We start from the raw sequence: 26,076 nt of genomic DNA, 5'->3' as shown, positions 1-26,076 counted from the left end.
TATTATGTTCATTTTTCACATGGTCTAGTCTTTCACCTGCCCACCCTAAGTGGGTCTCTTCTTCAGACTTCAGAGAGTAGCTGGAAGTGGGGAGGCAGGAAAAGGTCCTCCTTTTCTTCCACTCTGCAGTTTTAATCTGAAATCTTAGGCACAGTACTGTGCCCAGAGCTTAGAAACTGCTTGCATTTATGAAATTCCCTGTTGCAAAATGTGCCTGGAACAATGGAAGTTTTGAACACTGTAACCAAGGTGTACATTGTAAAACAACTGACTTAAATACTTTGTGTCCATTTTATCTTTTAGGAACCATCCTGATTTTTATTTTTGTCCTTTGGAAAGACTGGTCCTCCTTGTCATCACCCTGGCTGGTTCCAGCCCAGAATGGCTTTGTGCCTTAAGCAAGTTTTCAACAAAGACAAAACCTTCCGCCCCCGGAAGAAATTTGAGCCGGGGACCCAGCGTTTTGAGCTGCACAAGAAAGCTCAAGCCTCTCTGAAATCGGGACTCGACTTGAAAGCTGTGGTCCAGCTTCCCCCAGGGGAGAACATCAACGACTGGATCGCGGTGCACCTTGTGGACTTCTTCAACAGGATAAATCTCATCTATGGGACCATGTCAGAATTCTGTACCGAGAAGAGCTGCCCCATCATGTCGGGTGGCCTCAAGTATGAGTACCGGTGGCAGGATGACTACCGCTACAAGAGGCCCACCAAGCTGTCGGCACCCCAGTATATGTGCATGCTGATGGACTGGATTGAGACCTTAATTAATAATGAGGACATATTTCCTACCAGGATAGGTGAGTAGGCAATGGGGTCAGACTCTTTGTCCATCCAGTTCAATATACAGTGGTGCCTTGGTTCTCAAACACCTTGGTACTCAAACAACTTGGAACCCAAACACTGCAAACCCAGAAGTAAGTGTTCCGGTTTGCAAACTTTTTCTGGAAGCCAAACATGATCCGTTTTGAGTGCCACACTTCCATTTTGAGTGTTAAGCTGAGGTCTGTCTGTTTTTCTCTATTTATTTTGCGTTTTTGTGGCTCTTTTTTGTTTGTTTTTGTGACTGTGTGGAACCCAGTTCAGCTACTGATTGATTGATTGATTGTGTGACTGCAGTACATTGTTTATTGCTTTCAATTTATGGATCAATGGTCTCCTTAGATAGTAAAATTTGTGTTAAGTTTCTGTTTTAGGGGTTGTTTTTAAAACTCTGGAACGGATTAATCCATTTTGCATTACTTTCTATGGGAAGTGCGCCTTGGCTTTGGAACGTTTTGGTTTTGGAATGGACTTCTGGGACAGATTAAGTTTGAAAACCAAGGTACCACTGTACTATCAATTGGCCATGGCTCTCAGGCGTTGCTGCTCATCTGGCCTCTGGTTGGTCACATTGCTGCTGCTCACCAGGATGGGGAGGGGCAGGGGGGGCAGTGAGGTCAGTGGCACAGTGCAAATGCACTGGTGTGATTGGCTCTGTTGGTGTGTTCTCAGTTCACTGACCTTAACTGCCCCCCCCTTCACCTCCTAGCAGACCAGCACAACTGACGGTCAGGTGAGGGCAGTGGTGTCCCCACCACACTGTCTCCTACTAGTTTTTCCCAGATATGCAACTGATCCTTTTAACTGGAGATGCCAGAGATTGAGGCTTCTGCACGCAAAGCATATGATCTGCCAATTGAGCCAGAGCCCCTATTACCGTATTTTTCGCTCTATAAGATGCACCAGACCACAAGACGCACCTAGTTTTTGGAGGAGGAAAACAAGAAAAAATATTCTGAATCTCAGAAGCCAGAACAGCAAGAGGGATCGCTGTGCAGTGAAAGCAGCAATCCCTCTTGCTGTTCTGGCTTCTGGGATAGCTGTGCAGCCTGCATTCGCTCCATAAGACGCACACACATTTCCCCTTACTTTTTAGGAGGGAAAAGTGAATCTTATAGAGCAAAAAATATGGTAATTCTTTCTAAAGATACAAGGCAGGTGCAAGGCTTGCGGCTGCCACCAAGAGCCTGTACTGCACTCCCTACTACCCTTAAGGCTGCAGTCCTGTGTTCACTTATTTGGTAGGACCTCGGAGGCCAGGGTTCAAATCTCCACTCAGCCATGAAGCTCATTGGATGACCTTGGGCCAGTCACTGCCTCTCAGCCTACCTTGCAGGGTTCTTCTGGGGATCAAATGAGGAGGGGGAGTATCATGTATGCCACCTTGAGCTCCTTGGAGAAAAAGATGGGATATACACTCAAGCAGTGAATTAATACATAAATAGGAAAGTTCATTGAACTTACAGTGGAACTGTTAATCTAGTTTTGGCCTATGTGCAATCTCATTTTTTCAAATATTAATACAATATTGCCTATATGGTCATTGTAAGGTGAAGTGATAGTGTAGGGCAATTTTGCTCTGCCTTCTGCAAGCTGTGGGAACAGGCGTTTTTCAAATAATAGCAAGGTGTTGCTATGGGTCATCCTAAAATGAAGCAACTGTGCAGGGCTCATTTGCATTGCTGTAATCCTCCTGCATGTTGTGGGATGTGACTATGTGATGGTTTCCACAGAAACATGATGTTGAATCCCATACTATTGAAATGAATGGACCTACGTAGCTTAGTCATGTTCATTCATTTAAATGTGCCTACTATGAGTAAGGGACGCGGGTGGCACAGAACCTAGGCCTTGCCAATCAGAAGGTCGGCGGTTCAAATCCCCACAGCAGGGTGAGCTCCCATTGTTCCCTCTGCCAGTAAAGCGAGATGAGTGCCGCAACCCCAGAGTCGTCTGCGAATGGTCAGGGGTCCCTTTACCTTTACTTACTGTGAGTAAAACTTAGTTGAATACCATCCTTACTTTTGAATCCACCTGCCTAGGATTGCATTGTACTGTTGACTATTTGCAGTTTCCATTTTCAGTCCCCAAGGCCCTTTTGCAAAGATGGCAAAGGATTTGTGTGTGGTGTGGGGGAAGGATAATATGATGCCTTTTGGGTTATTCTCCCATTGTAACCACTTTGACACAGCATGTTTCTCGTTGTTTTTGCAGCTGGCTGGTTTCGTCAAGGCTTGCTTGTGTTATTGCCACCCCGTCTCCTTTCAGAATGAATGCCGTGCAACAATGTGCAGCTGTTCTTGTACCATTCCCATTAAGTGCTGGTTTAACACACACACACACACACTCATAAGGAGAGGCTGTTAACAATGCCCATGTCTCATGGGGTTTGGGGAAAAAAATTCACTGTATATGTGCCGTTGTTTTGGATAATTGCTAATTCCTACAATTACTTTGTAGTGATTAATAATAAGGAATCCCATTACCAGGCTTCATTTGAACGCATCGGGGGGACAAAATCTTGGCTTGGAGAGACAAATCCTTTAACATTCTGTCCTGTAATTTATTTGCTCTTATTGCCTCTCATTTATAATGCATTAATACACCACTTCTCATTATTTCCTTGTTGGGTTAAGTGATGCTGTGTGAAAGCATCTGTCTTCAAAAGAGAACTCCCCATCCAACCAGTACCATTCTGTTACCCTGTTCCATGTGCGAACGTGGTGGTAGACGGACAATGGTTTCTTTCAGAGGATGATACGATGGAGGCATTGCTCCCTATTGTAGGCACACTCATCCAATTATCATCTTTCTTTGCAGGTGCTTTAAAAAAAAGTATACAAAACCTGATTGAGATGACCAGAGTGAGACAGAACCGACTTTCACAGAGAATAAGGTTCTCAGTGGCTACTAGGCCATAATGACTATTCTCTGCCTCACTGGTAGTAGGCAGTATTGCTTCTGAATAGCCAGGTGATGGAAACCTCAGGAAGAGAGAGTGTATAGGTTGCAGGTGACTCACGGGCAGCTGGCTGGCCACTGTGAGAACAGAGTGCTGGGCTAGATGGACCACCACAGGAAATTCAACAAATTTTTAAAAAATAATTTTTTTTGCCCTTATGGGAAACTTCATTTCATGATGGAAATCGTTGCCCCAAAACACAATCTCAGTATGACATCTAGCCAAACAACCAGGTGGCAGGATCTAGAAAACCTATTAACTTCCAGGTGAACCTGGAGTTGGCTGGTCAACCACTAGCTGAATTTCCTGAGCAGAATGGTTGTGGGTGGCCAGCAAACCATCATACATCAAAAAGGATGTCTTGCTTATCAGATTTCCACCACACTTCCTGGCTCGAGGGAAGCCTTTATCTGCATCCAAGCCACCATGCCAGGCACTTCCTGCCTGCTCGTCTACTGTTGACAGTTTGCTTCTTGCGTTCACAATGTATGGCAGAAAGGCCTCCCACTGGAATAGAGAAGTCTAGAATGATGTACCAAAGCTCACTATAAAGTTCTGAAACTTGAATAACTTTTCACAACTGTGCATAATTATTCATTCATTGGGGGGAAACTGTTATCTATGGAGATTAGAGTTAATAAATAGTGGCCAACGGGGGGTGGTGGCCAGAGCTGCCTTGCCCCTCCCCATGGCAGTGACATGCAGCATTGAGAAGTCAGGTCTCCAAACTGCTACTCACATCAGTGTATTTTCAGCATACAAAGTGCTGTTCAGCTGTTATTTCATCTTTACACTGTACAGTGTAAGAGAAATCAAGCTGGGGACCGCAGACCATGTAGTAGTGGCACAAGCATGTGGCGGGCATGTGCCTATTTTAAAGAGACACTGTTCAGAAACTGATCCCCCAGGATGTAATATGGACTTTATGAGCCCACAATTTGACAAGACTAGTCTGGTACATTATTCCAGTCTAGTGCCTATAGCAGCGTATGCACATGCGAAAACGGTCTGGACTCCAACAGAGCCTGACTAGACTTTATTCATGGCAACTAGAGCATCAGAATGACTGCTTTCCATCTTTCACAAGAGGTCTGTGGATGCATGAAAAGAAGTCTTTCTGATTCTTTAAATGAGCATTTGCACTCTCCACTTTTAATTCAAAGTGCTTTCAGTTTGTACTCTCAAGAGGAAGAACAATCCTTGAGTGTCCTGGAGCAGCCGTCTCAAGGTTTTTGTAGTTCTGTGATTCTGTGATTCTGCTGTAGTTATTTCCACTCTACAAGCCACAGCAAAAAGAGATTTTAAGCTCCAGACAGCACGACAACAGCACTTGTTGACTTCCCAGTCATTAGCACATCTGAAACCTGCATGTCTTATTGCAGGTGCAACTTCGTGTCTATGAATCCTGCCAACAACTCCAGACTTCATTAAAATCAGGTGCATAATTGGCTCATTAGGCTTGTCTTCAGACTCTGGAATGCATTGGTGGGAAACACGGACGAGCTGAGACCCGCTTGAAAATAAAATGTAACTGCCAGACCCCTTAATTGTTTGTGGTTATTCCTCTTTTCATCAGTGCAGTGTGCATGGCAATGGAACACATGTGGTGGATCATTTAGGGGGCTGTTTCATCTGTTTCCCATTACTGTGATCAAGTTGTATATACCGCAGTTGTTTTTATGAGAGTGGTAACAGAGTGCTGCTCCATTCAGTGCTAAGAATATCCTCCAGCTCCCCCTGCAGGTCTAGTGGGTTTCATGTATTCAGTAAACACTCAAGCAGCTGTTTCGAAACTCCCCTTGTCCACTTCTATGGACCACTATAAAATTGCTGTGGGTCTTGGTGGACCACTTACTGCTGTTTTTGAAGCCCTATAAATTGGTACCTCAGGTTACGAACTTAATTCGTTCCGGAGGTCCGTTCTTAACCTGAAACTGTTCTTAACCTGAGGCGCGCTTTTGCTAATGGGGCCTCCTGCTGCCGCCGCGCTGCTAACACACGATTTCCACTCTCATCCTAGGGCAAAGTACTCAACCCGAGGTACTACTTCCAGGTTAAGGTAAAGGTAAAGGGACTCCTGACCATTAGGTCCAGTCGTGACCGACTCTGGGGTTGTGGCGCTCATTTCGCTTTATTGGCCATGGGAGCCAGCGTACAGCTTCCGGGTCATGTGGCCAGCATGACTAAGCTGCTTCTGGCGAACCAGAGCAGCACATGGAAACGCCGTTTACCTTCCCGCCGGAGCGGTACCTATTTATCTACTTGCACTTTGACGTGCTTTCGAACTGCTAGGTTGGCAGGAGCAGGGACCAAGCAATGGGAGCTCACCCCGTCGCAGGGATTCGAACCACCGACCTTCTGATCGGCAACTCCTAGGCTCTGTGGTTTAACCCACAGCGCCACCCGTGTCCCTCTACTTCCAGGTTAGCGGAGTTTGTAACCCGAAGTGTTTGTAACCCGAAGCGTTTGTAACCAGAGGTACCACTGTATAATATATTTTTTCAGAATTGAAAAACTACAAACATGTGACTGTACCAGGGAATTTAGGGAAGTGGGTAACAAACCAAATCAGTTATCTCTGTACTATTTGAGGAATCATCTCTGGGCCATGCTACCTCCCAGGGGTAGCCAACAAGGTAGTTTCCAGATGCTGTTGGATTGTAGCTCCCATCAGCCCCAGCCAGCATGACCAATGGCCAGGAATGAAGGGAGCTGTAGTCTACCAATATCTGGAGGGATACCATTGAGCTACCCCTGTTGTGCACACCAGAACACAATAGCTGTTGTCCTTAAGAAAGCCAGGGTGTTGGAGTGGTTAGAGTGTTGAACTAGGACCTGGGAGACTAGGGTTCAAACCCCCCACTCAGCCATGAAGTGCATCGGATGACCTTATGCCAATCATCATCTCTCAGCCTAGCCTACCTCACAGGGCTGTTATGAGGTTAAATGGGGAGGGGGATAATCATGCATGCTGCCTTGAGCGTCTTGAGGCCTAAATGTGAAAATAAATAAGAATAAAAGGAAGGATGCACAGATGCAAGGCCCTAAATAGAGCCTAATGTCCCACAGTAGTATTGAAAGCTCTAAACACCCCCCCCTTGTCTTGCAGGTGTTCCTTTCCCCAAGAACTTCCAGCAGGTCTGCACCAAGATCCTCACCCGCCTCTTCAGAGTCTTTGTCCATGTCTACATCCACCATTTTGACAGCATCATCAGCATGGGTGCCGAAGCTCACGTCAACACCTGCTACAAGCACTTTTACTACTTTATCAGCGAGTTCAGTTTGGTCGACCAAAGGGAATTAGAGCCTCTGGTAAGAACATAGGTACTGTTATTATGCACCCTGCTTCTGATTGGTAGCGATACCTTTTGGATGAGGGAAGAGCACTGGAGACTTAAAGTGTTCCAAAAACTCTTTAAGTTTGCACTGCGAACTACAGGTAAGCGCTCCTTTAGGTGGCCAGGAGGGCTGTCAGCATCTCCAAGCTCTTATGGAGATCACATTCCAAAGGCTTGAAAGAGATTCCCAGCTGTCAGGAGACTGCCCTGTTGTTTTTTTAAACAGAGTTCAGAGCAGAGTGCTGGCCAGGCAACCTTAAGAAGAATGCCATATGTGTATGTGCATCACATCAACTATTTCACACTATAAACACAAATTTTCCACTGTCTAGGAATTATTCTTAGAAGGCTCCATTTAAGAATCAGCTAGGATGGATGAACCGATGACGATGATTAGCGTTTTGAACTGTTTTTAATGGTGTGTTTTAATTGTTGTAACCTACCCTGAGACCTTAGGGTGAGGGTGGGTAATAAATTGTAATAACTTAATGGTATCCACAAGCGCCATGATTGTTAACAGGCGAAATCCTGATCTCTCTAAACTTTGGCAATATAGTCAAAATTAGTCACTTCTTAACAGATGAGGGAATGGGTACAATGTTTCACATCCATAAGAGCAGCTATAATTCAACTGACCCTAAAAGGTAATTAGAGATCAGGAAACTGAAGAGGCTGAGAAGAACAAAAAAAACAAAACAAAAAAATCGATTCTAATCCACTTCCCTCCTTCCTGCTGCTTCCCTTAAGACATAATAAGAGGAAGTTTCTCCCCAATTGTCCTTGCAAAGTGACAATAACTCCCAGTTAGTGTTGCTTGCTGGCCGTGTTTCCGAGTGTGAATTTATATGCCTCTGACCTTGTGCCGTCTTTTCCAACCATAATATATTCTAGAAAGAATATATGGATTTATCTTAATTTCTAGTACTGGGATATTATAACATGCACAGCTGATTCCCACTTTCAAAGTGATCCATGTGCAGCAAGCATTGTCTGTCTAACACATTCACTATGAAATTGATAGAATCCTAGAATTGTAGAGCTGGAAGGGACCACAAGAGTCATCTAGCCCAACCCCCTCCAATGCAGGAAGCTTTTGCCCAATGTAGGGCTCAAACCCACAACCCTGAGATTAAGAGTCTCATGCTGCACCAGCTGAGCTATCTCAGTCGTGTAACACAATCACAAAAAATCATTTCCCCTCTGTCAGGAGTCATGATTATATTATTATGTATGCTAGGGAGCAAGGATACTGAAATGTCCTCAACTAACAAGTAACCATCCAATATGGTATTGACATGAAACGTACCATCATCACTAAGTCAGGAATGTAAACCAGAATAATAAACCATGGTAGTGCAAACCATGGTTTTCCTAACTATGGTTTCAGGTGCTCTCTGAATTGACAAACCTATAGGCATAGCTACATCTCTAAATGATATTACAGCATGGAGACAGAGCTTATGGCTTCTTATGACCTTGAGGAACCATGCGAGCTTATGAATAAGAGGAAGAAAAGTGAATCCTTGTTTTTAGCATCAAACTTCACTGCATTTCACAAAGGCAGATGAAAGATTTCCTTTTTTTGAAATCCGAAATTCTTCCTGGCCCTGGTGGTTGTGGATGAAATGCTAGATCAGCATGAAATGGAAGCACCACATCCCAGAGGGTAGGTGAGACTTCAATAGATTGGAAGACTTCTGGAATCTGGGCATCAACCGACTCCATGTCTCTGCAGTCCTTTTCCCTCAATATCTCATGTCATGCGTTCTTTAAGGAAAGGGGAAATAACAGATGCAATTCAGCTGGTAATAACCTCAAATTATGTCATTATTTCTCCATTTCACAGAAGGGAAAGTAGAGCTGAGATAAAGTGACCTCTTCAAATCTCTCTCTCTCTCTCTCTCTCTCTCTCTCTCTCTCTGTGTGTGTGTGTTTGTGTGTTTGTTTCATGGCTACATTCTCCCCCATCAATTTACCAGCTTTGGAATACTTTAAAATTAAACAGTCAGGGCTTCTTTTTCAGAACTGAGCCTCTAGGTAATTTCCTTCATTCTACTTGGTTGTATAAAATGAATGGTTTTACTCTCTTGGCCTGAGACTAATTTTAGAGATGTGTCTCCTAAGGAAACAATAATTTGTTTTGCTAGTGTAAAACAGATTTGTTGCAACAAGTAATAACATTGGCAAAGCCTTGGATTATTTCTGGGAAAGACAGGAGCTGCTGTGGGGACCTTCTCAGCATAACGAATGTTGTCTGATGTAGAGATGGGTCACTGTTTGTGTCAGGAAGAAAAATTAAAGGACTTAAACAAGCTGATGTGGAGGTGGTACCCAGAAGGTAGGAGAAAGTGTGAACAAAAGGTGGGGAAATTGGAAATCTGAAGTGTGAAAAAAAAGGTAGAAAATGAAGCAGCATCAGAAGCAACTGAATTTTCAGACTGGCTTTCACTTTAAGCCAAGAATAATTTTATTATTATTATTATTTGCTTAAATAATTATTCTTGGCTTAAAGTGAAAGCCAGTCTGAAAATTCAGCTGCTTCTGAGCCACAGTAGAGAGGCATGATTTCGCGCATGCACACCCTGCCAGGCCTGCGCCCTTAGCTGGGGCCAATCTAGCCAACCCATAGATATGCCCCTGCTTTCCTCGGCACAAATTTGTTGCTTTTGTTTAGGAGATTATTTAGTCTTTGCCACACACACACACACAGCTGCATGCGTACACACTCGCTCACACATATTCCTCCCTAAAAATGAGTGGGAGATGAATACTTGCAAATAATATACTTCAACTCATTTTTTTAAGTTTTCAGATCTGTGGGCGGAATGACTAGGCTGTGGGGGTGGGAAATATTGTTTTAACAGGGGCGTTAAGAGATCTTGATTGGAAAAGCAGAAACTCTCACTGTGTTCCCCAGGAAGACAGAATCCTGGAATTGATGTTTCTGTTTTTTTGTTATCCTTCAGAACTTGAAGGTGGTCATGAATGTTTGGACTGCACAGGCAAATGTTACATAATAGAACATGTTTTCAGTTTTCATTCAGCTTAAAACAAGAATAAGCCCACTAGCTAGAATGGGACTAATACAAACCAAGTGCATTCAAGATGTTAGCGACTTGTCTTTTCCAGCTTCTCATGCCGTGGGCTTCTGCTTCCAGGGCTTAACCCTTTGTCCTCAAATCGAAGCCTTCTTCAAAAGAATCTATTTGGCACCAGCTGGCATCACCTCTTCGTATGTGTTTGGCTGTTTCTCCACCCCTCCTGCTGCCCTTACTAACTCTATTGTGGCAATTCATAGATGGTCTGACGTATTTTCAAAGTGTTGTATCCAACACTACTGTTCCGCTCATGCAGCAGAATTCTGTTTGTGCAATTGAACTTCCCCCTCCTGTCCCCTGCAGCCCTATGCACTTGCTCAAAATCTGCACCAGAGAGTTGGGGGACCCGCCGGAGTGGGTCTTGTGGGAGCATGGGGGAAACACTGTTGCACATGTGGACTTCTGCTTGTGCAGTGTAGAATGCAACCCAAAGACTGTGAGGTTCAGATTTGCTCATTCCTACTTCCATCGGCATTTGGAATGTTTGTGACAACAAAGAAAATGCCAGCTTATGAGCATGGCAGAAAACCCAGGAGACTGGTTTGTCATGACCATGGATGCCCCAGGAGCAGGACTGAAACCTGGAGGTCTAAAAAGCTGTTAGCAAAATGGCTTTCAAAGAGCCCCGCGCTGAGATTTGGCTCTGCGAGCCTGTTCCCAACATGAAACAAGCATGCACAGCCAAACTGAGCAGGATTTAACCCCTGCCCATCAGCTGATGAGCTGGAGTTAAATCCTACTGCTATGGCTGCATGCATGATTTACCAGAAAGGGAAGAGAATCAACTGCTACCAGCCTGCTAGCCACTGAGGTCACCCACCCTTGGAGTGAAATCAGCTGATTGGCAGGTGGGTGTGATTTCTTTAAAAATGACCTTACAAGCCAAATTTGACCACCTGTCAGGCCAAGACTGGCCCACAGGTTGAAGGTTCCTCACTCCTGATTTAGACAAGTGACTGATCACATGCCACAACAATGCATTTATATTGGTGCCTCTATTACCATGGATTTGTGTCTGGTGAATTCACATGAGCAGTTCACCTGGTGATTATCAGATGATAAGCTTTCATTGAGTTGTGTAAGCTTCTCTTTCAATACTGTACTGTTCAAATATCATAAAGAGACTCTCTCCATTGTCATTCACAAATGATGTTTCTTCCCATGCTCCTCAGTCCTTTGCACATAAAACACATGGCTATATAAATCCAAACTCAGGAGCTCTTTATATGTAAATGTCACTCACCAGTTCAACCTCTTTTCTTCTTGCCAAGTGATATTTGATAGGATGCTGTTTTTAACTCCCTTTTACACATATTGTGCATATTTCCTTTTGTTACCTATGCTTTCTTCATGGTATTAAAGGAAAACAGCGAAGATGTCGAAATTGGATTCTTTTCAGACCCAACACAACCCTTTGTGGATTATCAGCTTCTGTTGACCCTTTTGGTTATCACCAAGGCAACTCAAAGAGACACTGAAATTCTGTCCTATTTTTTGCTTCCCGTGTCTTGCTTCAGAATCTTATTTCTTTCAAACCTAAATGCTTTAGGCTGTTTTAAGTTGAAATCAATTTAGAAATGTAATAATGTCTACCAAGAAAAAAAACCCACTGCATTGCCTCAGATTTCTTACAAAACATTAAGAGTTTATTGTGAAATAAGTGAAGGGGGGTTTATTTTATTTTATTTTTTATGCAACAGATTAATCCAGAATCTTGAGTCATATATTTCCCCTGGATTAACTGACACATTCAATGAAATATTGCAAACATCCATCAGTTCAAACTAATTTAATTTAATCAGTCTGGAATATTGTGCATTGGTTGAAATCATGAATTTATTTAGGTGGTGAAGGGCAAGTTCCTTTCCCTCCTATGCGCAGTATGGGGATACGAAAGGAACCCTTCTAGCAAAGAAACAGTCTGTTGGGGGAAGGGAACCTTTGCACCTAATTCATGCTATATGCTGAAGCAGCATAGGCTGTCCTTAACAGCAGTGTGTTGACTTCCCACCCTGGGACCCTGCAGTTGGCAATAACTGCTGTCCATTTATCTTGAGTATGGTAGTAGAGAATGTGGTGGCAGAGCAGTTGCAGCAGTTCTTAAAGGGTACGGACTCTCCGGGTTCAGCCGTGGTTTTGAGACTGAATTAGCTTTGGCTAATGGATCACCTGCATTGAGAAAATGCAAAGCAGGGGTCTGTGAGTCTGCTCTTGCTTCTTATTCTGTTGGCAGCTTTTAATACCGTTGAGCAAGGTATCCTCCTAAGACGTGCTTTGTGGGTTGAGTATCAGAGGCACTGTTTGATACCAGTTAGAAATTAGAATAATTCAGGGGTATAAAAATGAAATAAACAAACATATATACCGGTACATACTACACAGGGGACCCTCAGTGGTAGGGTTGGTCATCCACTGATAATGTTTATAGACTGTTCACATTTTGGAATCCCCTCTCCATCAAAACATATTTTGGGAAGAAGGCCTAGCTGTCTGACCAATTAAATATTGTTTCAGTTGGGGGGGGGGATATGTTGGGGGTGTGGGTTGGAGTAGGCTCCTATAGGCAGCAACCATGCTTTTCAAATGGACCCCTAAAAAGGTGGACTACAAAACAGATTCTTTGTTTGGTTGTAGAAATGCAGCATATTCAGATAAATTTTAAGACTTATTGCCTGGAAGATGGTATAAAACACCTGCCACATATATTTTTTTTTTGTCCTATCTGCTATGAAAGCTAAAATTACTGTGTAGAATAATAAAAGGATATAGCTATTACTATGCATTAGTAGGCTATTTTCCACTTTTGTATGCAATGATTAAATACCCTGGATTATAACACGGTAGCAGAAAGCCTCTTGATACCGTACCCATTCTGCGTCACTGATGGGATGAGTGGCTAGACCATCCGTAATCACTTTCAAAGGTCCCAACCCTATGAGAGATTCAAGGTCCTTTGTACAACATGTTGAATCATACGGTTGTTTTCCTAAAGGTTTTGTGGACACAGACTACTTCTTCAAAAAAAAAATTACATTTCTTTTCTTTTTTCCCTCACAGAAAGAAATGACAGAAAGGATTTGCCATTAAGATCATCCGGGCATCATTTGAACGGACAAACTGTCCTCATGAGGGCCTCACACGGTGATCTGAACGACTACTGCTGGGAATATGAGGAACTTTGTGTTCCAGGGACTGAAATGTTTGGAAATAGTGGACCCTAGTACATCCAGTAGGCATATGGACCCAATAACATGATGTTCCTGCCTCTTGTACTCTGCCCTAGTGGCTGCAGCTGTGTGTCATTTTGCTTTCATTTTGTCCTCCAGAGACCCACCTCCTCCTAAGTTGTTTCGCAGTTTTTTGAAGCGCAAAGGGGGAAATAACCTGAGAATTCCTCCGCCGAGACCCGAAGAAAAATGATGAATGTATTCCACACAGAAGACTACGTTCATCCCCTTTAGTCTATCAAAGTGAAGAAGGTTCACAAGCAACATGCCCTGCCTTGTACTGGATTGGGGGGAAATGGTTCACTATCACCCTACCCTCCTCCATTATTATTTTTAATGAACTACTCATTATTCCTCTCTCTATATGCTTTCGTCAGGAGAACCAGAGATGCTAGGAAGATACCAGACCACTGGGAATGCTGAATTGGAAGAACATTTCCCCCCAGTAAGATGTCATTTGTAGAAAATAATATTAGGATTAGAACTGAGTGGAATGAAACAACAATTTGCTTCAGTTTTTCCTCAGCTTACAGAGCATCCACACAACAGCCCACATGCAAATATTTGCAGTCCAGTACATCAAAAACAGAAGGCAGGAGCATCCCAGTAAGGTGCCAGCAGAACACATCTCTTCACGTTGCACAAGTAAATGAGCCACTGTGTGTGCTGAGGGGAAAACACAGGCCCTATGAAGACTGATACCAATCCCAGAAATGGAATCAGTGCCATAAAACAATCAACAGTTGCTAAAAGAATTGAAGTTATGGAGCATGCAGATCTTGTCCTTTTGAGGAACTTTGATGCATTTTTTTAACTATAGAAAATACAGACGCTTTAGAAGGAGTCAAATTAATGGTTCCTCTAGCCCAAGACTCCCAACCCCAGCTGGTGGTGACTCGACAGCTATTTATGATACTTTAGCTGCAACCCTAAACGCACTTTCTAGAAGATAGCCCCCCCCCCTTGAACACAGGGGGCATTATTTCTGAATAAGCATGTATAGAGCTGTGCTATTTAACTGGAGGTGCCAAGAATTGAACCTGGGATTTTCCTACATTCAAAATGTGTGGTCTACCACTGAGCCATGAGTCTTCCTTCCCCATAAAACCCAGTGATCATTTTCCCATTGACTGTGACTCTCTTCTTTTGAGAAGGGAGGGAACAATATTTTTTCTTCACTTTTTCCTTAAGTGACCTGAGCCACATGCATCGATGAGTTTTATTAGTCAAGATTTTATACTTTCTACAACAATATTTATATCTTGGGTTGTCCTACTTTTTCTGTCAGTGAAGTTTAAATATTAAAATTGCACAGATTTTTTTTTTAAACTGACAGCACTTATTGTGACATTTAAAATCCTTATGCTATATTTTCTCCAGGTAAACAAGCAGATAAAGAAAATCATTACTTATTTGTGTCATGAAAAACCTGTATCTTCTATGTGTCTTCTCCCAATAAGAAAAGAAAGAGATGCAAGGAGATAAAGACCAATGCATACAAGTGCTACCACAATAATTTCTGTTAAGAAAAGAAAAACTAAAGTGTTAGATGTTCTTATTCATATTTCTTTGGTATTTTCCCTTGCTTTAATTTTTTCAACAGCTTCACCACCCAAAGGTCATTGTCAGCTTTTTTGTCGACCGCATTTCAGCCTTCCTTCTTTCATGAGAGCGTTGAGATGCTTAAAAATATTTGTGCTGAAACTGACATAACCCAATCGGCCTAGTGATAATGTGGTTTGAGTTATTTGTTGTGCTACCCTTCAACATGCTTTCGGCAGACATGTTCTGAAGCAATCATAAATTTTCTGTTCCCTAGGGATTCACTGATCCTCACTACGGTTTCTTGATAAGCCACCCAAAATGGCATCATGGGTTTCTCTTGACAATGTCATTTCCCATAGACAAAGAATGGTTATTCTTTTTCAGCCTGAAGGTGTTATTGGTATGAAGGCATTATTGGAAATCAGCCAACTTCACCAAGGGCCACAAGGCAGTGGAGGGTGTGCCAAACATATATTACGTGTGTATGCATGTGCCCTCACCACATATACAGAACATATTTAGACCACAAAGAAATACACTCAACATGCACCATTAACTTTCTCTCTCAAATGCTGAGAAAGGTATTTCAGTAAGACAGAGCTTACCACCACCACCAACTGCAGCACTGTGGTGAGGAGGGGGACATTATCTTTTTCACTACAGCAAGAAGTGAGATGTTTCCCAACAGTGCCTCTTCCTGACCTTTCAAAGGCACCTCTTCCTTTTGCACACCTAGTATATGGTTGCTCAGGAAACAGGAAGGACCACTCCTTTGGAAGATACCCACTTGGCAGTGAGGGCACTTGGCAGGTCTGAGCCAGCCTATAGGCTGTGGACTTGCCACACTTGTTGAAATCTGAGTTGATCAGTGGTTTGTTTGAAACAGGGAAATGGTTAATACAGAGTTTGCTGCAACACATACACAACCCACCAACTCTTCTCCCAATTAACAGATACTTATTACAGGAAGAGGACGCGGGTGGCACTGTGGTCTAAACCACAGAGCCTAGGGCTTGCCGATCAGAAGGTAGGTGGTTCGAATCCCCACGACGGGGTGAGCTCCCGTTACTCGGTCCCTGCTCCTGCAAACCTAGCAGTTCGAAAGCACGTCAAAGTGAAGTAGATAAATAGGTACTGCTACGGCCGGAAGGTAAATGGCGTTTCCGTGTGCTGCTCTGGTTCGCCAGAAGCGGCTTAGTCATGCTGGCCACATGACCCGGAAGCTGTATGCCGGCTCCCTCGGTCAGTAAAGCAAGATGAGCGCCACAACCCCAGAGTTGATCACAACTGGACCTAATGGTCAGGGGTCCCTTTAGCTTTATTACAGGAAGAGAATCACTCTCGCTTGCTTGCTCTTTCTCTAGTAAGGTCACAAAAGAAATATGAAATGAAACAAAAAAAGCTCCTCAAAATAGAAAACACTCCATGTTGCTTCTCTGACCTTCAGAGAAACAGCTCTGAGCATTCTCGGAACTAGCGCATGCTTCTGATTGCCTGATGCTACTACAGTGGACTGTTTTTGAAACAGTCCTGACTCTTCCCATACCTGCCACAGTAGCTGTGCTGGACAGGCCTCCTAAGAACAGCTTTCTGGCAGCCCAGTCAGTCATATGGGTTTTTCTGCTTTAGAGACACATGGAAGGAACCTCTTTGTCATATATGTCATAATTTGTCATACTTTGGGATTAGGATTGGCTGTGAAGAGAGCTGATTGACCAGAGAACAGTAGATGGACAGAAATGTTTGCAGAACTTCTAGGAAATGTAAAGAAACTGAGGAAATGTAAAGAAACTGAAGGTACATTCTTTCACCTTTGGTGGACGTGCCCAAGGATTAAGGCTTTCTGGGAGATATATAATGAATTGAAAAAGGTATTTAAATATACCTTCTTGAAGAAACAAGAGGCCTTTCTCCTGGGCATAGTTGGCCAATCGGTGTTAAAGAAGGACAGAACTTTATTTATGTATGCTACAACAGCAGCAAGAATACTTATTGCAAAGTATTGGAAGACAAAAGAACTACCCACCCTGGAAGAATGGCAGATGAAGGTGATGGACTATATGGAACTGGCTGAAATGACTGGCAGAATCCGAGACCAGGGAGAAGAGTCGGTGGAAGAAGATTGGAATAAATTTAAAGACTATTTACAGAAATATTGCAAAATTAATGAATGTTAGAATGATGTTGGATTGAACTTAAGTGGTTTCTAGCTCTAATGGTATAAAAGAATATGAAAAAATTGGATTTTTAACAGGTAAAAATTTAATGTTATAATATATTAAGATTAAAGATCAGGATTTAATAAGGAGGGAAAGGAATTGCTGAACTAATAAATTGAACTGGAATACAAAAAAGGGAGGTATGAGGAGGTCCAGGAAACAAGCAAATGAAAGATAAGTGACAAAAAGATGGAATTGTTTTTAACTGTTTTTTTATTTTGTATTTTTTCTTTTTTTCTTTTTCATTATGTAATGTTGTGAAACCTTTAATAAATATTTATATAAAAAAAATGTTTGCAGAACTTCTCTGAGCTCAATTAGAATTATAAAGTGTGTGTGGCACAATAAATAGTGTGTAGCTTTGAGATTTTGTGGGGGATTTTAGAAAACATTTCTTGTCATTCTTCTTGGGAAGACCATGCCCTAGTGGACCAGCCTCCACTGCTTGTATCTGCCCTGTTGTTTCTTGTGGAATAGTGTGGTTTGATGTGTTTCCCCCAAAACCATGTTCAATCCAAGTTAGGGAAAAGAATGACCTAACTGCATTTTAAGCCAGCAATGTGTAGACAATAACAGTGTTGTGCGGTGTGTTTTATAGAACCCTGACTTTAACCATTAGTGTTTTATGACCTAGTTACAGCAATCAAAAGGTATTCACATTGGATGAACTGAACTACTAGACCTGGGTGTTGTCGGAGGACAATTCTGATTCATTATAAACAAGCTAGATTACCTGACTTCCTAGTTTTCCCAGCTCTACCATTCCATAAGTCAATGTCAGTGGGAGAAAAGCAAAATGCTTTTTTTGAAAACGTATCATACTTTCCCTTGGTACAGACATGTTTCAGCATAATTGACTCAGTCCTTAACTCAAAATGTGTCATCCTAAATTGCATTGGACGTCTATGATTATATTGATTGGGAACCATTTTTCCCTCTTCATGTTCTGTGCTTTCCCCCTGAGACTTTGTTTATGAGGCTTGGATGCTGATACGATCATTTTTCTTGCACCATTTATCAGCAACTACAGATAATATAGTGTTATTAATTTCTGTGTGTATCTTGACAGAAGTGCTTTGATGCAAAGGGACCACAACTACAGTTCCCATTATCTCTGTCACTTGGGTATGCTGTCTGGGATTGATGGAGTCAGACCCCCAGCAACATTTGGAGAACCACAGGCTCCCTATCCCTGCAACAGGTAGCATGAATAGAAGATAGAAAGAATCTGCTTGTAGATTGCTGGATGATGTGAAGTAGATGAGCAAGGGATCTGGACTCCCAGTGATCTAGTAACAGCAGCAACAAAAGACTCTTTAGCCTGCAATGTAGGCTGTTAGACTCTCCTATCTATAGCAACTCAGATGTAGGCCGTTCCAGTGTTTGTCTCATGAAAGTAATTGGCTCTAGCCTCTACGCTACCATTTTCCAGGTGACCCCACTCCCTATTTTGTGATGGGTGACTCTCCCATTAGTAGACTTTGCAGTTCTTGGAAAAACCCAAAGTAGATTCCCTAAAGCCTGAAATCTGCCCACACCTAGCCTATATGATTCCTTGAGTCTCTCTCATTCTGTGATGCCAGCAGAACTTATTTGGGACTATACATTATATAACCATATACATAACCATATATTTCTACTTTTGTCCCAATAAATTCCTGTGTCTGAGAAACGTTTGTCTTCTAAAGCTCTGAATTCTTCCTCCTTCTGAATTTTCTTATCTAACTGCATGTCCCTCCATTCATAAAGCTAGGTAAGAATCTGGGAGTGAGTGCATTCTGTTGTTTGCAGGATGTGCTTACACAACAGACCCTGCTTCACATTTCTTTGTGCTTCCTCTCCTGCCTCAGCATCATCCACTTCCCGTTTAACTTCCCTTCTGCCTTTAACCAGGTCACTTTAGCAACACCCCACCTTTGTCCACACCCTTCTTCAAATAAAAAAGGGCAATTGCCACTTTCTCTCTGGTGGAGTCAGTTGGAAATGTTTTAGGAAGAAATGCGCTATTGCAGGTTGGGGAGCTCTATGCTGAGTGGGGAAAACACTGTTGCACAGGTCAAATCACAGCAGAAGATGCCTTGGAGTGTTTTCTGCTAAACTCCGCATATGAAGCTTTACGCTGCACCTTTCAAAAAACTTTCAATGTTCATTTACTTTTCTATTTCTTTGCAATTTCCTGAGTGTTTTCCCCCTCTGGCATCACCACACCTGGATAATACTGTAAATAATAGTGTCAGTTTAAGTAGCCAATTTAAAACCTGGGCCACCATATGCAATGAATGTATGGAACTTAAGTAGCACTGCTTTGTGCCTTTAGTCTTTTGTATACACAATACAACAACTTGAGACTTGCAGAAGGTTCCTTTTAGGCTGCAGGTGACTGGTTGTGGACGGCACTAAGCACTATTTCCATATTACTACTTTTGCTAATGTGTTATATTAAGATCACAATAAGGAAATGTTTTTAACATCAGAACTATGCTAGATTAATGCCGCAAAATATAAAATCAGTCTAAAGTTTCTTAATACTGTAATTCTTGGAATCGGCTTTTGAGCATTTGTGTGTACATGTACACACATGCGTCTGATAGTGGCTGTTCATGGCTAAAATGGAGTGGTTACACGGATGGCTTTGGGAAAATACTGCAGACCTTTTCAGAAAGTTTGCCCAGGACCAGTCCATGAGGTAAAGAACAATCAATCCTCAGAGAGGTCTGACTTGCTCTGATCTAGCTGAATAATGGTCACAATCCATAAAACTATGGCTCATTTTTGCCCATGGACGAGATACCTTAGAATGGCCAGGCATCCTCCTGCACAGCTAGGCTGCTTCTACCTCTCCTCCTCACCATTAAGGGATTCCAGAGCAGATTTGTGGGGAGGGGAATGGGGAGAAAGGAAAATCGAACTCTTGTGCAATTTATGGGTTATAGCCAACTAAGTTCTTTTCAGATTAGACCCATTGAAATCAATGGACCTAAGTGAGTCAATGCCATTTATTTCACTGTGCTTTCTTGAGTAGAGCTAATGTTGGGTGCAACCTTACATCTTTTCTTGGCGTTAGTTGCAATGAAACAAGAGGCACATTCTTGCTTCCTCCTTAGGTAAACACTCATGATGGACTTCAGATTTCCTTCGTAATATGAGGATTTAAGTCAATAGAGCTAGTGAGATCATAGCTGACCAAGGATCATAACACAGGCTTGGATTTCCTCCTCCTTTTTTTTAAGTTAAAAAACCCCCACATTGATTGGAAAGCCACTTTAGAATTGGTTACTGCCTTCAGCAAAGCCAGCTGTCTTTGTGTCAAATAAAGTAAGAACACATATAGTATCAAGCGATTTATTACACAGGATCTTGACACTAGAGTCACAAGTCTGTCGATTACATTTCTTCCTCTTTAGTTCATAGTAGCTATTTCTGGAAGTGATCTGGAAGTGATCACATACACCCTGCTGGAAGAGATGCTATCTTTCATTGGATCAAGACAGGCTTCGGGTCATTTTCCAAGAGTGATACGTGTGTATATTTCAGAGAGTGAATTGAAAAAAAGGAATTCTACAGCAGTCAGGGGTTGTGACACAGCAAACAAAGTTGAAGACAGCATACCAGTCTTATTTCTAGTCAAATTAGAGGGAGCTTATTTATAAACCCCTTACTCCTAACTGGAATCAAGTTACATATGGCTAAGCTGGATGGTTATTCCTTTCCCAGGTGCTCTGGGAAAGCTGACACAGTGAGTAAGCACTTGCTCCAGGTCCTTGGGATGTGATGCTTTTCCAGTGAAGATATCCTTGTATATTATTTCACTACAGTAAGTTCAAAGTTATTGTTATTAGGAGGAGATAAATGGGCAGAATATGCTCTGTGGTCACAGGGCTTGCCAAAAGAGAGGAATGGGTTATAACAAGATGAAATGCAGGATTCAAATTTGGAATCTTTGGTGTGGACTGTACTATTAAGATACTATTAAGAAGAGGGAAACATCTAGTGAATGTGAACTATTAGGCTTTCATACAAGCAGAATGAAGGAAAAGAAATTATTTTAGAAATGATAATTTCCAAACGGATAATTAATGATAATTAGTTGACTAACCTCACTTGTAGATATTGTAAATGTTGAATATTGTACATGCAGGAATTGGCAAGTGGATAGCTGGTGGTTAAGGATAATATGTTTTTTAAAAAACACTATTGTAATATAAGGTTAATTGTAAGGGATGGGATGTGAATTAGAAATAACTAGGGCAGCAACAAGAAGAACCTTCGGAAATATCAAGAATGGAACATGGGAAAACACTTTTTGGGAAATTTGTATTAAATTTGTTTTAATGTGGCTGATTTGGTAAAAAATTGGAAAAATCAATAAAAATGATTCAGAATTTTTGGTGCCAGGATATCCATTTTGCTTCCTCACATGATCCAGAATGAAGCCTAGCACTAGGTAAGCTGGCTTCAAATCAGGAGAGAATCACAGTCTCCTACAGTAATAAATAACACTGTTAAATCCCAAACAAACAAGAGGTCCTGTGAGGCTTAATATACCATGGGCTTTTTCTTGGTACAACCTCCTAGCCTTGATTGCTTAACTCCACTCAAGCACTTGGCTGGGTTAGTCTGCTATCACTATTACTTAATTGTGGTCAGAAACAAAATGGATGCAACTGTGTCATGGGCATAGCCAGGATTTATGTTGGGGACGGGGACAGAACCTAAAAAAGGGCATTTTTATTTATTTCCTTAATGGGGGGGGGCAGCTGCCCCCTGTCCCCACCTGGCTACGTTCATATTTTGATGTACTGATTTGTTGCCTTTTCTTGGACAGCATTTAGATGCACACAGGTTTCCCTCTAGGCATCAAGGTAAAAGTCAGTCGACTGGCACTTAGGGGTAGAGGTAGGGAAGGAGGGGATGTTAACAGGATGTTAACCTCAAGGTCTCTCCTGCTGGAAGTCAAGAACATTTCAACTATCCTTGAGTAAAGCATGACAGACTGTAGCATCAGAGTCATAGCTGTCAAGCATCCCTTATTTGGAGGGACAGTCCCTTATCCCAGCGCCATGTCCCGCTGCTGTCCTTTATTGATTGATATCTCTTAAATTTCCCGGGTTTCAAAGGAAGCAGCTCCTCTCCCTCCCTCCCTGCCGGCCAGGGAGGAGGGAGGCTCCAACTGTGTTGCTTGGCTGCCCGCCCCGCCCCCATCCGGCCTCCTCTCACCAGCCTTGGCCCCCGAGAACCCCTCCCCGCCGGGACTGGTGGGAGCCTCGGGCCCTTCTGCCACCATCCTCCTCGCGGCTGCCGAACTGGGCGTCTCTGCCTAGGGCCTCTCCTCTGCTCGTCACCACCGCTCCCGCTGGCCGTACTGTGGCTGTGCCGCCGAAGGACCCGAATGAGATGGGCAGCCTGGCATGGTCTATGAATTGATGAGGAGCCTTGAGAGGAGAGTGAGGGCAACCATAGAGAAAGTAGTTCAGAGAGAGGAGGGAGAGGAGGAGGCGGAGGCACGGGCAGGTGTTCCAAGGGCTACAAGGGAAGGACCACAGGCGCTTCTCCCATAGATTTGTAGTGGTAGACTAGCATAGATGGTCTGATCTGCGGGTTTACTTCAGGCGCTATTCCCCACCCTCCTCCCGCCCCACCTGATGGAATTGAGAGCTGCAGATGGAGCACGAGAGAAAAGATAAAGAACTGCAGCAGCATCTTCGTAGCTTGGACTTCATTTTGCGTGAAAAGTGGTTGCTGCTTGTAGTTATTTAATTGCAGTGTTTCATTGGCTGGTGTCTTGAGCAGCAACCTCTGGAAACAAAGGGCTAAAAACCGGCGCTGCTCTCCAAAATTGTCTGGTCCCTTTAACTGGTTGACTAAAATCCCTTATTTTGGCTGCTGGTCCCTTATTTTCAAGGCTGCTGGTCCCTTATTTTCAAATCTGTAAGTTGACAGCTATGATCAGAGTCTCGCTTTGAAAGAAAGTACTATAACATACCCACCCAAGTAAAGTCCTTCCAATAACAAAAACTTGCAGTGTATATTTCACTGTTTATTCAGATCAAGGCTTAACCTGTTAGCATCCTGACCCCCCCCCCCCAAGTTGCAGTAGCACAAAGTGTTACATTACATTACATCCCACTCTGCTAGTTGTTAGTCTTGCCCACTGGAAAACAAAAATTGCTTATATGGAGACTTGGTTGAAGACAAAATTTCCTGAGGACAAAAACCAATAGTGAAAACTTCCATTTGCATGATAGGCTGGTAGGCAGCTGAAATCCTGGAGCCCCTTGCTGATTTTTTTCTTCTTCCTGGCTTGCAAATCTCTAAGAAATCAATGTGTTATGCAATGTATCAACCTTGATTAAGTGAATCAAGAAGAGAAGAGAAAGTAAGCAGGGAGGTGAAGAAATTTTCAAAATGCAAGCTGTCAGCAATATGAAAACTAAACGTTGCTGAGGGGCATACATATAGCACATATTGCTTTTTTTGGGAGGGGTAAGTAGCATGAGCATGGTATGATAAATTTTCAAGGGTGAGGTTGTGGGTGTAAAAGTTTGTGGTCTTGACTCATAACTAGAATGGATGTCATTTCACATCTAAGATAATCACATTTTCAAAGGTAGGATCATAGAACTTGACATATACTCCGAGTCCTGTAGTGCTTTCATGCTCTTTGTAGCAGCTTGGAAAACAGTGATTGAATTGCCCCCCAAACCTCAGGCTTTTATATACATTATTTACAGAATGAGTCCCGTCTGATTGGCTGGCTCTGCTTCCCTCCTGGAGCCTGATTGGTCTTTTCCTGCAGGCCAATCAGTTGTTGCATTCTACAACCCTACCAGCCTAATAGGCTGATTAACTTCCTCCTGGAGCCTGATTGGTCTTTTCCTGCAAGCCAATCCGTTGTTGCATTTTAGGATCCTACTTGCCTATTATTCTAGAAACCAAGCTTAGTACATAACAGAACTGTAGAGTTGGAAGGTACCACAAAGGTCACAGAGTTCAACTCTGGCCTGTAATGCAATGCAATACCTCATGGTCCCAACCTTTGCCTTGCTCTGTTCCGTTACTCCTTGCAATGGGTTTATCTTAATTAAGCTCATGGCTTGCTCAAGAGACAATTCCTAGACCATTTGCACTGGCCGCCTTAGCCACACCCTAGATGCCCAAGTCCCTGATTTAGGCGGTTTCTGGATACTTCTGCACGGGTATGGTTTTTGTCATGACAATTAAGCATAGCCTTTGAACTAATTTTTAGCTCTCCCATGACTTCACAGGCCAGAGCTTGAGCAGCAAGCGGGGATCCAAATTTGGGTGCGTGGGATCAGTGTTCATGTATAACATCTTTTGGACTATGAGGAACCAACGGCCGAAGCAGCGTTTCTGGCATCCCCGCTGCCATGGAGAGTTCGCCTGCTCTCTCAACGCAACGCAGCCTTCCTATTGCGTCCGCCATCCGGAATCGAGAGAGAAAACCCCCACACACAATAAAAGAGGGACCCAGCCCGTTTCGGAATGTTTTGCGCATGTGCACAGACTTCTCCCCACCCGGCCTGCCCTTGCGCGCGTGCGCCGTTTCCTCCCGCGACCGGCAGAGCATTCCTTGGGCATGCGCTGGCCCGGCCTTTTAAAGTCTTTAACCCTTGAGGGACGGCAGCTGGCCGGCGAGCTTCTCCGCGCTCCCTCGCTCGCCCTTCCTCCCCGTGGCTAAGCGGGAGCCCTGTCCGACGGGGCGGGAGAGGGCCGCGGCGTGGCAAGCGCGGAGGCGGGCGGAGCGGGGAAGCGCTCGCTTCCGAGGAGCGGCCGGCGCCGGCGGAGGGAAGGCTGCTGGGGGGAAGCCCTGTCCCTCGGGGGGCCTCCCAGCTTCTTCGGAGCCCGAAGGGATGGGTGAGTTAAGAGCCGCTCGTTATTGGTGGAGGAAAGGAACTTTTCACATGCTCAGAGGTGTTCTGCAGTGATGCTCCTGTGTCTTGGGGATTTCACCCGAGCTCTGTCAGAAAGTACTTTCTGGACCTCCCCGGGGATGAGCGTGGGAAACAGGGTGGGCGCAGGGATAGGGACCGTCCAAAGAGCAGAGAATTGTTTTCTTTTCTTTCTTCCTTCCAGGAATGGGGAAAGTGGGAGGAGAGGAGTCCTCCCTGATGAGGAGATGCGTAAAGTGGCACAACAAATAGGAGGAGTAATTGGATAGAGTAGAGGTGCTCCTTTCCCCTCCTCTTCCTCACCATGTTGGTTTTGTGGTTTAGTGCACTCTGCACGTCCCCAGTTTCCTTTTGGAGTGGTAGACTGTATGACTTCCCTATATGAGTTGTAAGTTAATGCAGCAGCTGGAAGGTCTTTCGAACTCGAGGCATCAGAAAGACAAGTCATTTCCAACTTGTCAAACTCACAATGAGATTTGAGGTTTGGTTTTGTAGGCGGCTGTTACTGTGCCTGCGCTAAGCTGAATAATACTAGATAAGGTACAAGGAGATAATTATTTAGTGGACTAACACATTGAGCTGAGAAAATAAGACTATTTGAGTTCTTTTCTAGCCCGCAGAGTCTGCTTTGTAGTGCTCTTCTGGGAGTACAGGAATTTGTCCAGAGTTGTATGTAAGCTTTTTTTTGCAGCCTAGGGTTGTTGCAGCCTAGGAGCACTAGCCATGCTAGAGAGCTGAAGCACCCTGTACACAGGTATTGGGAGCACTAAGTCATGGTTCCTTTGCCCTCAAAGTTTAGAATGTAAGAATTGCCTCACTGGGTTACATCATGGTCCCTCTAGTTCTGCAATCTGTTGCTTCTGAAATCCTGCCAGGAAAATGTGAAAGTAAGCGTTGGCCTTCCTTGTATATTGCTACAGCTAGCAGCTGTAGATGTGTCCTCTCCTTAGGACAGT

General features: G+C 43.4%; 2 protein-coding genes across 4 annotated transcripts in view; both read left to right on the top strand.

Annotated features, from left to right (window-relative positions):
* Nucleotides 1-381: 381 nt before the first annotated feature.
* MOB3C (MOB kinase activator 3C) lies at nt 382-14,775 on the top strand (the record flags this gene model as incomplete). The annotated part of the gene is made up of 3 exons (XM_083509759.1): nt 382-799; nt 6,893-7,095; nt 13,277-14,775. 3 exons carry the CDS (start codon nt 382-384, stop codon nt 13,304-13,306), a joined length of 651 nt encoding a protein of 216 aa, XP_083365885.1. The 3' UTR covers nt 13,307-14,775.
* Nucleotides 14,776-20,911: 6,136 nt separating this feature from the next.
* Nucleotides 20,912-26,076, top strand: part of MKNK1 (MAPK interacting serine/threonine kinase 1) — a 42,236-nt gene continuing 37,071 nt past the window's right edge. Inside the window, exon 1 of one of the 3 annotated variants that reach the window (XM_083509694.1) lies at nt 20,912-21,024. Coding sequence is in view for 1 of the 3 variants with exons in the window: in XM_083509692.1 (XP_083365818.1) it covers nt 25,082-25,085 (4 nt within the window). In the remaining 2 variants the exon portion in view is untranslated. Of the gene's footprint in view, nt 21,025-24,832; nt 25,086-26,076 lie in introns of those variants that run through there. The other 2 variants (XM_083509693.1, XM_083509692.1) reach the window with 2 other exon arrangements.

This window comes from Podarcis liolepis, assembly GCF_965112155.1.
Source record: "Podarcis liolepis genome assembly, chromosome: 6".
Classification (NCBI taxonomy): Eukaryota; Metazoa; Chordata; class Lepidosauria; order Squamata; family Lacertidae; genus Podarcis; species Podarcis liolepis.
The sequence above is the reverse complement of the archived record's forward strand: the minus strand, read 5'-3'. Positions and strand labels throughout refer to the sequence as shown.